Source organism: Prionailurus viverrinus, chromosome A1 (assembly GCF_022837055.1).
Source record: "Prionailurus viverrinus isolate Anna chromosome A1, UM_Priviv_1.0, whole genome shotgun sequence".
Classification (NCBI taxonomy): domain Eukaryota; kingdom Metazoa; phylum Chordata; class Mammalia; order Carnivora; family Felidae; genus Prionailurus; species Prionailurus viverrinus.
The window spans coordinates 106,952,698-106,965,806 of NC_062561.1; the positions used below are offsets into that span (position 1 = coordinate 106,952,698).

The 13,109-nt window shown below is 37.6% G+C and overlaps 1 protein-coding gene across 1 annotated transcript in view; it reads left to right on the forward strand.

The window, feature by feature from the left end:
- SLC27A6 (solute carrier family 27 member 6) overlaps positions 1-13,109 on the forward strand; it is a 74,952-nt gene that overhangs the window by 28,114 nt on the left and 33,729 nt on the right. Inside the window, exons 3-4 of the mRNA XM_047871909.1 lie at positions 6,135-6,293; positions 7,617-7,741. Coding sequence (XP_047727865.1) covers positions 6,135-6,293; positions 7,617-7,741 — 284 coding nt within the window. The remainder of the gene's footprint in view (positions 1-6,134; positions 6,294-7,616; positions 7,742-13,109) is intronic.

Sequence of the window (13,109 nt, forward strand, 5' to 3'; positions counted from 1 at the left end):
TTTGGTATTTTGATGGTGATTGCTTTGAATCTGTAGATGGCTTTAAATAGTTTGGCAATTCTTACAATATTAATTCTTCCGATCCATGAACATGGGATGTCTTTCTATTTGTGTCTTCTTTAATTTCTTTTAGCAAAGTTTTATAGTTTTCATTATACAGATCTTTTATTTCCTTGAGTATATTTATTCTTATGCATTTTATTGTTTTTGATGCTATTGTGAATGGGATGGTTTTCTTTCTTTTTCAGATGAGTCATCATTAGTGTAAAGGAACACAATTGATTTCTGTATGTTGATTTTGTGTCTTGACCCTTCACTGAAACTGTTGATCAATTCCAATAGTCTTTTGCCTAATTCTTTGGGATTTTCTCTATATATAGGATAATATCATCAGCAAATAATCACAGTTTTACTTCTTTATTTCCTATTTGGAGAACATTTATTTCTTTACCTTGCCTAATTGCTCTTGCTAGGATTTCCAGTAATATATTAAATAGGAATTGTAATAGTAGGCATCCTTTGCCTTGTCCTTGATCTTATTAGGAGTGTTTTCAATTTCTCTCTGTTGAACTGTCAGACTGTCACATATGGCCTTTATTATGTTGAGGTGTATTCCTTCAATACACAGTCTGTTAAAGGTTTTTATTAAAAGAGGATGTTTATTATCAAATGCTTTTCTTCTAGGTCTCTTGAAATGATCGTGTGATTTCTAGGTTTCATCTGATTGATGTGGTGTGTTATATTTATTGATTTGCATATGTTGAACCATCCTTGGATCCCAGGGATAAATCCCACTTGGTCATGGTGTATCATGCTTTTAATGTGTTCTAGAATTTGGTTTGCTAATATTGAGAATTGTTGCATCTGTTTTAATCAGGGATATTGGTTACTATTTTTTTTTCTTGTATTTTTATCTGGTTTTGGTATCAAAGTAATGCTGATCTTGTACAGTGCATTTGGAAGTGTTGCTTCCTTGTCAGTATTTTCTTCAAATGTTTGGTAAAAGTCTCCAGTGAAGGAGCTGGTCCTGGAGATTTCACTTTGGGGAGTTTTTGGTTTTTTTATACTCAGTCTTTTTACTCATTATTGATCTGTTATGATTTCCTATTTCTTCCTGATTGAGTCTTGGTACGTTGTGTGCTTCTAGCAATGTATCCATTGCTTCTATGTTATGTAATTTGTTGGCATATAATTGTTCATATTAGTCTATCATGATCCTTTTTATTTCTATAGTGTCAGTTGTAATGTCTTCTCTTTTGTTTCTAATTTTATTTATTTGATTCTTCTCTCTTCTCTAGTCTACCAATTTTGTTGAACTTTTTAAAGAACCAGCTTTTACTTTTGTCGATTTTTTTAAATTTTTAATTTTGGTTTGTATTTCTCTGATCCTCATTATTTCCTTCCTTCTGCTAACTTTGGGCTTAATTTTTCCTTTTACTAGCTCCTTGAGGTATAAAGTTAGGTTACTTGAGACCTTTCTAATTACTTAATGTAGGTATTTATAGCTATAAACTTTCTTCTAAGGACTGCTATTGCTGCATCCCACAATATTTGTTATGTTGTGTTTTCTTTTCTTTGGTTTTGAGATACATTTTTTATTTCCCTTTTGATTTCTTCTTTGACTCAATGGATGTTTAGAAGTGTGTTGTTTAGCCTCCACCACTTGTAGATTTCATTTTCCCTTGTTGCAGATTTCCAGTTTCATACCATTCTGGTCAGAGAAGATAATTGGTATGATTTCATTCTTCTTAAATTTGCTAAGATCTGTTTTGTGATCTACCCTGGAGACTTTTGCATTGCATTTGAGAAGAATATGTATTTTGCTGCTGCTGGATGGAATGTTCTGTTTATATCTATTAGGCCCATTTGTTCTAAAATGTGGTTCAGTTCCAGTGTTTCCCTGTTGATTTTCTTACTGAATGATCTACCTATTGTTGATAGTGGGGTATTGAAGTCCCCTACAATTGCTTCTTGGTCTTTTGGTTAAGATCAAATGTGAAGTCCCCTACAATTATTATATTGTCTATTTCTCCCTTAAGATCTGTTATTAGTTGCTTAATACATTTTGATGCTCAGGTGTGGAGAACATATAATGACAATCATCGTATCTTCTTGCTGTATTGACCCCTTACTATATAATGACCTTTTCTCTCTTATTACTCATTTGGCTTGAAATCTGTTTTGTTATATAAATATGGCTATGCCTGCCACCCTTTCATTTCCATTTGCTTGGAATATCATCTTTCATCCTTTGATTATGAACCTATGTGTGTCTTTAGAGCTGAAATAGTCTCCTATAGGCAGCATATAGTTGAGTCTTGTTTGTTTTAACCTATGCAGCCACGCTGTGCCTTTTGACTTACAGTACAATCTGTTTACATTCAGGGTGATTATTGATATGCAAAGATTTACTACAGTCATTTTATCTTTTGCCTTCTGGGTATTTTGTGTTTCCATTGTTTCATTTCCCTTCCCTTTATATCTTCCTTTGGAAGTTGGTGGTTTTCCATGCGGTTTGCTCAGTCTCCCCCCTTTTTATGCTTAATGTCTCTGCTCTAGATTTTTGCTTTGTGGTTACCAAGCATTTACATAAAATATCTTAGATAAAATAGTTCTTATTCTGCTGATAGCGATTTATCTTCATTCACCTATAAAGTTTCTGTCTTTTTATTCTTGCCCTTTTATATTTTTGATGTCATAAGTTATCTCTTTTTATGCTGTGATTTTATTACCAAGTTGTAGCAGCTAGTTATTATTATTTTTTTAATGTTTATTTTTGAGAGAGAGAAAGAATGAGCACAGTACGAGCAGAGAGAGAGGGAGACACAGAATCGGAATCAGGCTCCAGGCTCTGAGCCATCAGCACAGAGCCGGATGCAGGACTCAAACCCACCAACTGCGAGATTATGACCTGAGCTGAAGTCGGATGCTTAACCGACCGAGCCACCCAGGCGCCCCAGGAGCTAATTTTAATGCTATTTTCCTTTATCCTTTATGTTATAACTAGGAGTTTATTATACTATTTTAACAAAGAGTTATAGTATTCTAGTTCTGACTACTTAGCGACTTAATCAGAGTTTTGTGTATTTTTGTCTTTTTGTTTCAGCTCAGAGAGCTCCTTTCAATATTTCGTGTGGTGGTGAACTCCCTCAGTTTTGTTTGTTTGGGAAAGCCTTTATTTCTGCTTCATTTCTGAAAGAACTTTGCCAGATGTATTGTTGTTGGCTGGCCGTTTTTATCTTCCAATATCTTCCAATATTTGAATATTTCATTCCATTCTCTCCTGGCCTGTAGAATTTTTGCTGAGAAATCTGATGATAGCGTAATGGGGGTACCTTTGTAGACTGTTGTCTTCTTTTCCCCCTGGCTACCTTTATCATTCTTTCATTATCTTTGGCTTTTGACAGTTTAATACAATGTGTCTTGGAAAAGATCTTTTGCATTGAAATACTAAGGTATTCTATTAGTTTCATGGACTTGTATATACCCAGTTCCTTCCCCAGGTATGGTAAGTTCTCAGCTATTATTTCTTTAAATATTCATTCTGCCCCCTTCTCCCTCTCATCTCCTTCTGGGGTACCCATTATTCTTGTGTTGGCTTTTCTAATGGAATCAGATAGTTCTCATAGGTTTTCTTCACTTTTTAAAAATCCTACTTTTTATCTACTCTTACACCTGAATCATCTCTATACTTTTATCTTCCATCTAGTTAATTTTCTCTTCCATATGATCTGGTCTATTTCCAGTGAATTCTAATGCATCTTTCATCTCATATATTGAATTCTTCAGCTCCAGAACTGGTAAAGTACTCCTATTCATTAATTTTATCCCTGAGATCATCATATTGTCTTTCTGAGTTTTCTTGTAGGTCATTGAATTTCTTCATGATAGATATTTTAAATTCCATACCAGTTAGATTCCATTATTCCATATTTTGAGGTTCTGTTCATGAAATATTGTCATTTTCTTTTTGTTATACTGTATTACCCTGATTTTTCACGATGTTTGATGAAAAGTGCCTCTGGCACCGTATTTAAAGTGGCAAACACTTTTCTTACGTAGGCAAGGTGGGGTTTTTGGTAAATATTTTAAGTAATGCTTTACACCAATGTGGGGCTCCAAGCCACATACCAGAGATCAAGGGTCTCACGCTCCATCTACTGAGCCAGCCAGGTCTCCCAGGCAAGGTTTTGTTTTCTTTGATACAAACAGTTGAAAACAAAGGTAGTTAGGAGCCTTCCTTTTGTTTTCCAGAAGGTGGCGCTATAGCACCAGTTCTTGGTTTCTCTTTCTGGAGCTGGCAGCACTTAAAAAAGGCAGAGTGGTGGGGGCCTGGGGGTCTACTTAGCGCTTGGGGCTTTGGGTGTGCCTCTGCCCTTGTAGAGGGAATCATCAAGTGTTGGGAGAAAGGGTGTCATAGAGATCTATGGGTGGTCCTCTTGAGTCCTGGGGTAACCAGTAGGAGTCACTTTGCTTCACTTCTCTTTGTCTGCCTCTTTGACTTTCCTTTCCCTCCCCTCAGTCACTGTGGTCACTCCTGAGAGAGAGCAACTGGTCCTTCCAGCGGCAGCACATGTGGCCAGGGCAATTCACCACTCACTCACCTTCACCTTGGATCTCCTCTGCCACAAGGGTCATGCTGGCCTGCTCTTGGGCCAGCTACCTCATTCTCTACCTCCACGGCTCCTGTGCCCCTTCCCTCTCTCTGTCATTGCCTCTGGGGTCCAGTTCAGCCATGATCGTATCCACCAGTGGATGGATCTCTGGGCTGTCTTCGTGAGCTATGCCGCGGCACTTTCGGAGGGAGGTAGTTATACATGTCCCCTTAGTTGTATATCAGAGGGAAGAGAAACAAGGACTGACTCACACAGCCTCGCAGCTGACATCACTGCAGGGGCATATTTTACTATAAGACTTCAAGGCAAGCTGAAAATAATAAGGAAGTACTTCCGTTTGGGAAACACATTGTGAAATTTAGGACTCCATTTCTAGAAGTGGGAAATCAAGTCCACCTAAGTGCAGCGGTAAGTTTGTAGAGCCACTGACATTAGTGACCTGCCTTTGACAGATAGTGAGTAGGACTGTATCAGTATGTGGGGTAGAGAAAAAGGCTATACTTCTGGCTCTACTATCTGCTGCTCTTCACTTTTAATCCTGTTATTTGCTTATTCCTGTGGCTTTTCTGACGTTGGTTTCCACTTGCATCTCTGGAACAACAAATGATATTCCTTGTCACCGTTGCGTTTTGTGAAGTGAAGTAACTTTATTGGTGAGGTAGGTTTGGGCTGGGACCCTCTGAGTGAAGACATTCCAAAAATATTAGAACTCTTTGAAGTGACACAAAATAGGACTAAAGTAGCATTTAATCTAACAAATGAATTTAAGAGAGGGTACTTATCATTGTGAAAACAAGTTGTGTCCCATGCTAAGGAATTGTATGTTGAAACATGAAATTGCTGATATTCAATCTCAAATAAACCAATTTCATATTACATTGTGTACTAACTGGATGAATTTATTATGCTGGCATTGTAATCCAAAAGACTATAACGATATGGAAAATAAAAAAACGTAAGCAAAACGTTTTATATATTAATCACAACTACAAATGTTTTTAAGAAACCCATTGTACATAGAAGAAGACTGGAAGGGAAAAAGAAAGTGATCGATGTTTGGCTCATGAATGTTTAGAACTGTTTCAACATTATGTATTACTGAATCTGATATTCTATAATGATCTTAATTCAGGACATATGAAACATGATAAAACTGGTTCTTGAGACAGAATCTTGGAATTAGAATTGCTCACTAGAAAATTTCTATTTTAAGTATAATTTAGATTTATGTTGTGATTTGCCTCATTTTGGGTGTACATTTCCGGATTTGGAACATTTTTGTCATTCTTGTAGCAGCTGTGGCTCTTTGAAGTTTATGGCATCCCAAACTCTATATAATTTGAGTTTTGATTCTTCTGGGTAGATCCAAGATTCTAGGAACTAAGTACAGTGGCAGTTCACATTTGCATGGTCCCTATAAAGCACATGTAATATTTTGATGTATTTTGTCTCAGTTGCCACTGTAGTTGATACCAGCATAAACTTTCTGTTACATATATTTCTTTTCTTGTCTTCCAGGGCTACCAAAAGCAGCTGTGATCACTCAGATGCAGACTTTAAAGGGCTCTGCTGGCTTGTGGGCTTTTGGTTGTACTGCTAATGACATCATTTATATAACCCTTCCCCTGTATCATAGTTCAGGAGCTCTTCTGGGAATTGGTGGATGTATTGAGTTAGGTAAGTTTTTATTTTATGTCTGGTAAGTTTTCAAAATGCCTATTAATTGTAACTCGTGTTAAAGTTTGAAACTCTATCAGTAGAATTCAGAGTGATTGTGTGCTTATTATATAATTACAACAGTACGTTTATTAAAAGGACATAATTTCATGGCATAGCATTCTATTCCTGAAACTGGAAAGACCAGTGCCTTGGAAATTTGGCCTTGTGGTTGGAGCTGACTGTTGAGTGGGCTTCCTTCTCCATGCGGTCACTCATCCTTGGATGATCTACCCTGGCCTCCTTAGATGGTACTAGGAGCCTTCCACGAGGGTGAATGTGGAAGCTGCATTGCTTTAAAGGCTTACCCTCAGAAATCACTTAGATAATTTCACCTGTATTTTGATGATCAAAGCCAGTCCAGATTCAAGATTTGAGAGGTGGGGAAATAGACCCTACCCCTTGAAGGGAAGAGTGGCAAATGCACAGTGCAAAGGTAAGTGTATAGAAGGAATTGTTGAGCCTGTCTTTGAAGACAAGGTACCCGGGCATCCAGTAACTCAGTTGGTAGAATTTGTGACTCAGTAGATTTCATTCATAAACATGCTCAGATTATGTGTCTGGCCCTGAAATAGTACTTAACTATAGTTATGTGTGTGTTTATATGTCACAGTGTATATGTCTGAACTACAATAAAGTAATTTTATGGAGGCGCATATTTAGACTATGATCAGTGTCCAAAATAAATAAAGATGAGGGTTGAGACATTAGCATTTTTCTTGGAAAAAAGTCATATGATTTACATTGTTGTGAAAATCAGGTCGTTACAGTTGAATTCTGCAGCTATCAGTGAACTTGTTTTTGGTACTGTGTTACCAATTCTACCTTACTAACTCTCAACCTTGGAAATACTAAGGCTTCTTTAAGGTTTTAAAAGTAAATAAGATGTACATATTCAAGGTCAAAAGTAAATGAATATTGTTGATCCCTGTGGAGAAGACTAACCCTTATCGGTAGTCATCCTCTAACGCTTGCAACTCCCTAAGCATTTTGATTGCTTCTTTCATCCCCAAAAGAATATATTTGTAGTCAAAATACAGAATTGTAACATGAATTTTTAAAAAGTTTATTGGACTGTAAGATTAATGTTTTCAAATGAGCTTGATATAAACAGCCACTGATAGATTATAAAAGTCTTGAAATTGAATACAAGTGCAACAGACAGGGCAACATCATTTTAGTTTTCTGTTCATTCTGCCCTCAAATATCTCCCCTAGTGCCTGTTTTTTTGTTGTTGTTGTGTTTTGTTGTGTTTTGTTTTGTTTTGTTTGCCTTTTCTCATAGGAGCTACTTGTGTATTAAAGAAGAAATTCTCAGCAAGTCAGTTTTGGAATGACTGTAGAAAGTACAATGTGACTGTGTTTCAGTATATTGGAGAACTCTGTCACTATCTTTGCAAACAACCTAAGGTAAGAATAATCATTACCAGAAAGGAAAAGTAATTTCAGAAAGAAAAAGCATGGGGAGAAAATTAATTTTTGTTCGTGTATATTCTACTTCTTCCAGAGCATAGTTTGACTGACTGACAGATGTTTGCAATACCCCAAGATGAAATGAATGTAAAACAAGTCAGAAAAAATAAAAGGAGAGCTAGGCAGGATTGTACTAATGTGCTCTCTATGCTGGCAGGATAGGACCGACCCACAATCCAGTCCACTTGGTGTTTAGACTGATTAAAATTTCTGTAAACACAGCACACATCTGATTATGACATCAGATGATGCACACAGAAAGCAGTTATTACAAGGTTGAATTAGAGAATCTTTTAAAATGCTGTTCTTTGAAAAAACAAAACAAAACTAATGACATGGATTAGACTTGTTTTCTATTTCTTTTCTTTTGAATATGTGATTATATTAATATATCTTTCTGTTTGGTTTTGATTTCAACTTAAAAAGAAATTTTGCTTTGATGTATGTGTGTCTACCCACCTAAACCAATCATTTCCACAGACAATTGACAAATTGCCCCTTTCTGAAAATAGACAAGCAGAGAGAGTTGCAAGAGCCTGAAATTTGTCTTTATTAGTTTGTTTGCTTTTTTGCCTCAGAGGTTTTTTTCCTTTTCCTGATCTCATTTATATTTCAAGGTGCTTATTTTTTAACTGTCTGGTTTTCTAAACATTCTTGAGGCTATAAAGAAGTGGGCTTCTGTAATCAAATCTCCACCAGCCCCATGAATAATGGTGATAGACAATGCCCCCTGTGTAGGACGGGCAGCAGAATTGATGCCCTGCCCTTGACCCTTGCTAAACTTCTTTGTTCATTTCTCATCACCTTTGCCATCATCATGCCAGCTTACGGCATGGATGGTGGGCCAGATGTCTTCTCTGGCTGGCTAAAATATGGACATGTAATCCTTCCTTTACCCACAGCACAGCTGAGACTAGGCTGGAAGCATTTAAATAAGACTTTGTTGAAGATATGGGATTACACAGGGCAGAAAAACACAAAAAGAATGTGAAACTGGATAACCTTATTTATAAAATGCTCTCATTCACTTTAAGCTCATAGTTTACCATGTAGAGACCTCCCGTCTAGTTCCCGACCCACAACCCCCCACCCCTGTTGTGGCCAGAAGCCATCCTTGTTCTTTCCTTGGTCAGGAGTGCTTCAGTTAGCTACAGATTCCCTCGATCTATCGCTAAGACAGAGAGTCTCAGAGACATGTTCTAGACTTTTCTGACCTTTGTTCTCTTTGGGAGGCTTTGCCAATGTCGGTGCTGTGGTCTTCTGAAAAGACCTGGTAGAACAATTAAGTATAATGCCACAGCCTGACATATTTTCTCTTCTAGTTTTCATTGTGTTCTTTGGTAATGTGGTATCTGGACTAAGATAATTTAGGAAATTAATGCCCTCCAGTAAAATAGGAGCCACCTTCAGGAAAGGATAGATTAGGTACTTCTTCATGAACTTTCTAAACTGTGCCCCTATCCATTCCTTTTCCTCCTTATCCTTCAGTAACAACATTAGCTTTTTGCAAGACTTTTTTTCTCATTAAGTATGTACTGAATGGTTGAACACATGCAATTTTTTCTAACATTTTACTGTATTAAATGATGCTGCCATTAGTATCTTTATTCAAGATCGCCAGTATAGGGGCTCAGAAGTGAAGGCTGATAAAAGACGTGGATATTTTGGTGATTTTTATGCCATATTTCCAAATTGCTGTTCGAAATGGTTAACGTGATTTAGAGTCTCATCGACCATTGTGGGAGGATGCATATTGTACGATCTTTTTAAATTTTTTTTTTCAACGTTTATTTATTTTTGGGACAGAGAGAGACAGAGCATGAACGGGGGAGGGGCAGAGAGAGAGGGAGACACAGAATCGGAAACAGGCTCCAGGCTCTGAGCCATCAGCCCAGAGCCTGACGCGGGGCTCGAACTCACGGACCGCGAGATCGTGACCTGGCTGAAGTCGGATGCTCAACCGACTGCGCCACCCAGGCGCCCCTGTACGGTCTCTTATCAGTACTGTGTGATATTAAAAATATGGTTTTCTAATTATGCTTCATGGGGAACCAGCACCTCCTTCAAGGTTCCTCAAAAGTCCCTGAAGGAGGTGAACAGGGAAAATAGACCAATCTTCAAGATCCACCCTTTCAGATATGATGGATGAAACTCAATTTGGTTGGCCTTCTTAATAATATTTTGTTCGCACAAAGAATGTCTTGTTTTTTTAATGGGAAAACTATAATTTTATTTATAATTTTATAGACTAGAAACAAACATGTTTTTAAATTTTCTGTTAAGATTACTGGCAAGGTGGAATAATTTTCTATCTTTTTTCACCTGAAAATGTCTCTTCTGAGCCTTTTACTCATTTATGTCTTTAGCACATAATATTTTCTCTTACCTGTTTGAGCTATCATTTCCTATAATAAAGGTATTAATAGTTTGTCATGTTCACTAAAAATCTTTTTTCAGAGTGTTTTCCTTTGATTTTTTTTATAAAATGAAATATCATTTTCACCTCTCTGAATTTCTAATGCACTAATTTTGAGAAAATGCTATAGCTGCAGAGAATTTGAGAGAACCGAGAATTGAAAGTAGAGCACTTGATTTCTTTTAGTTAGTTAAATATTTTAATTCTTAACTCAAGTCCTTCGAAGAAAAGATAGTGTTTGTGAAATATTCTCTAAGCATTCACCTGAAGGAAGTGGAGAAGAGAAAGAAATAAAAATAGCTTTGCCCAAAGGAAAACTTAATAACTTTTTTCATGTTTATTTTATTTTTGAGAGAGAGAGACAGAAACTTAATAATTTTCTTAAGCAGAGATGCATTGTATTACCTAATCACTTTTGCTGATTTCACACAGAAGGAGAACAAACAGTTCTTGGCATTAAAGATCAGGAAAAGAAGAAAGTCATTCTGTTATGACATCTTACACTTTCAAGGAGGTCTTTTTTTTTCCCCCCCTGTCCAGTATTTATTCTTTTCAGTGAATTGCTTCTGCAGAGAAGGGGCCATGTCTTCTGTGAGCATAGCATTGAGTTCTGGTACAGCCAGACAGTGAACAGATGATAGGGTCCATACCCTCAGGGAGTTAAAAGTGTATGTCTCATAAACCGTGGTTTGAAGCCTCCTAGACACTTGGTTAAAATAAATCCTTAAAGAAAAGAAAGCAAATCACCTATTCTACAAATACATCCGGATTTGTTGTCCATCCAAGGGTAAGTGATATATTCCAAAGGAGATTTACCTGCAGGTAGAATTCACCACCTGAGTCGAGTGTTTAAAAGCAGAATTCCTATATATTTTAATTCTTAACTAAAGTTCTTTGGGGGAAAAGTTAGTATGTGTGAAATAATCTTAAAGCAATTACCTGAAGGCAAATGGAGGAGGGGAGAGGAAAATAAATACAGCTTTGCCCAAAGCTGTATGTGGTTTTATTTAGTTGCATAAAAATACCCTGGACTTGGCTTTCCCTGGATGGAAGCATTTATCCACCCCCTAAACCCTGTCTTTTTTCTCCATTTCAAAAGTCCAATTACAAAAGTTCCTGTGGCATACACATTGGATATGCCTCAAACTTCTGGCAGCAGCACTGCCCTTTTAAAACAGCCAAGGTTCTGGCCCTTCTTACTCAGAGGGATGGAGTAATTATTCTTTTCCTTGGAGAGTAGGAAAGCAGCTCTTCCTCACATCCATCCTCCACGTTTTCTGCGTTACCAAAGTGCCATCATACAACTTCTGACTGGACCTACTTCTTTGGTTTCGTACCAGTAATGCTGCATTTAATATTGCTTGGTGAGGAACACGGGGGAGTGCTGCATATCACTGATCGTTTGGGGGAATTCCTGCTGCATTTCATCTTATTTAAATAAATTCTGCCTAAGACAGCAGGCAGCCTTCTCTAGGGATAGGATCATATCTGTCACTCACTCATTCATTCAGGTAATATTGCAGGTTTCCATATACGGGGGCACCCAAGACAAACAGGACTCCTTTTCTCATGGATCTCACACTCTAGCTTGGGGAGAGAGAAAATAAACCAGCCAACAAATGAAGGAAATTCATTACAGACAATGACAAGTGTGATGAAGAAAAAGAGGGTGAGGCGGTGGAGGATGATGGGTAGTGAGGGTGAGACTTTGCTAATTAGGTTGAGGGGTCTGGGAAGGCTTCCCTGAAATGGTGACCTATGAGCTGAGGAATTGGGATGGCAAGTGGGATCCAGCCATGGAAAAGCTGGGGGGTTGCAGTCACAACAAAGCAAAATAAAATAAAGGACACAGTCTGAGTATTTAAAGAGAAGGAAGTTTTGGCCAGGCCACTGACAGACCAGATCTTGAAGGGCTCAGTCTACGTGAAGGAGAAATTTGCATGTCATTCCCATCAGAGCATTTGGAAAAACACGAAGGCTAACTGAAAAAACTATACTGATTTGGGACCTATTTGAGGGAATGATAATAAGATTTGTTAATTCAGGGGTAGGGAGTGAAGTAAAAAAATCAATGATGAGTTTCAGGTTTCTGGTGGAAATAGGTAAATTGGGAGCCATTTGCAGAGATGAGGAAAATCAAGATTTGAGAAATTAAAATGAAATTCCTTTTGTATCTGTTAATTTTGATCTGTTCATGAGGCATCAAGGTAAAGAAGTGGAATATACAATTGGACGTGGGAATCTGGAGCCCAAAGCATACAGGGGGCAGGATATAATCAGCAAAACAAAGACCTATGTTATGGTGCACATATGAAATGCTTTTTTTTTAAAGTTATTATGGTTTATCATTTGGGCAATGTAGTTTGTCTCCATGTAAAACACCAATGTTTTCACATTCTGAAGGCATAGCCTACCTATACTTTCTAGTATATGTATTTTGGTATATGTATTCTAGTGTATACATCATAAGTTACATCCCTTTTCTTCCTTCTGTTTTCTTTTCTTTTCTTTTTTTTAGTGTTTATTTATTTTTGACAGAGAGAGAGAGAGACAGAGTATGAGTGGGGGAGGGGCAGAGAGAGGGAGACACAGAATCCGAAGCAGGCTCCAGGCTCTGAGCTGTCAGCATAGAACCTGACACAGGGCTTGAACTCACAGACCGTGAGATCATGACCTGAGCCGAAGTCAGACGCTCAACCGACTGAGCCACCCAGGCGCCCCTCTTCCTTCTGTTTTCTTAAAAGCCAAGAAATTCACTGGCAGCTAGAAAGCATCTTTAGGATTCTAGATACTTGGGTTAAAGCACATTAAAACTTTGACAAAATGGGTTACACTCGATTCCCATTATGAAAAGAGAGACATTTTGCAGGACCTGGATAACTGATAAAT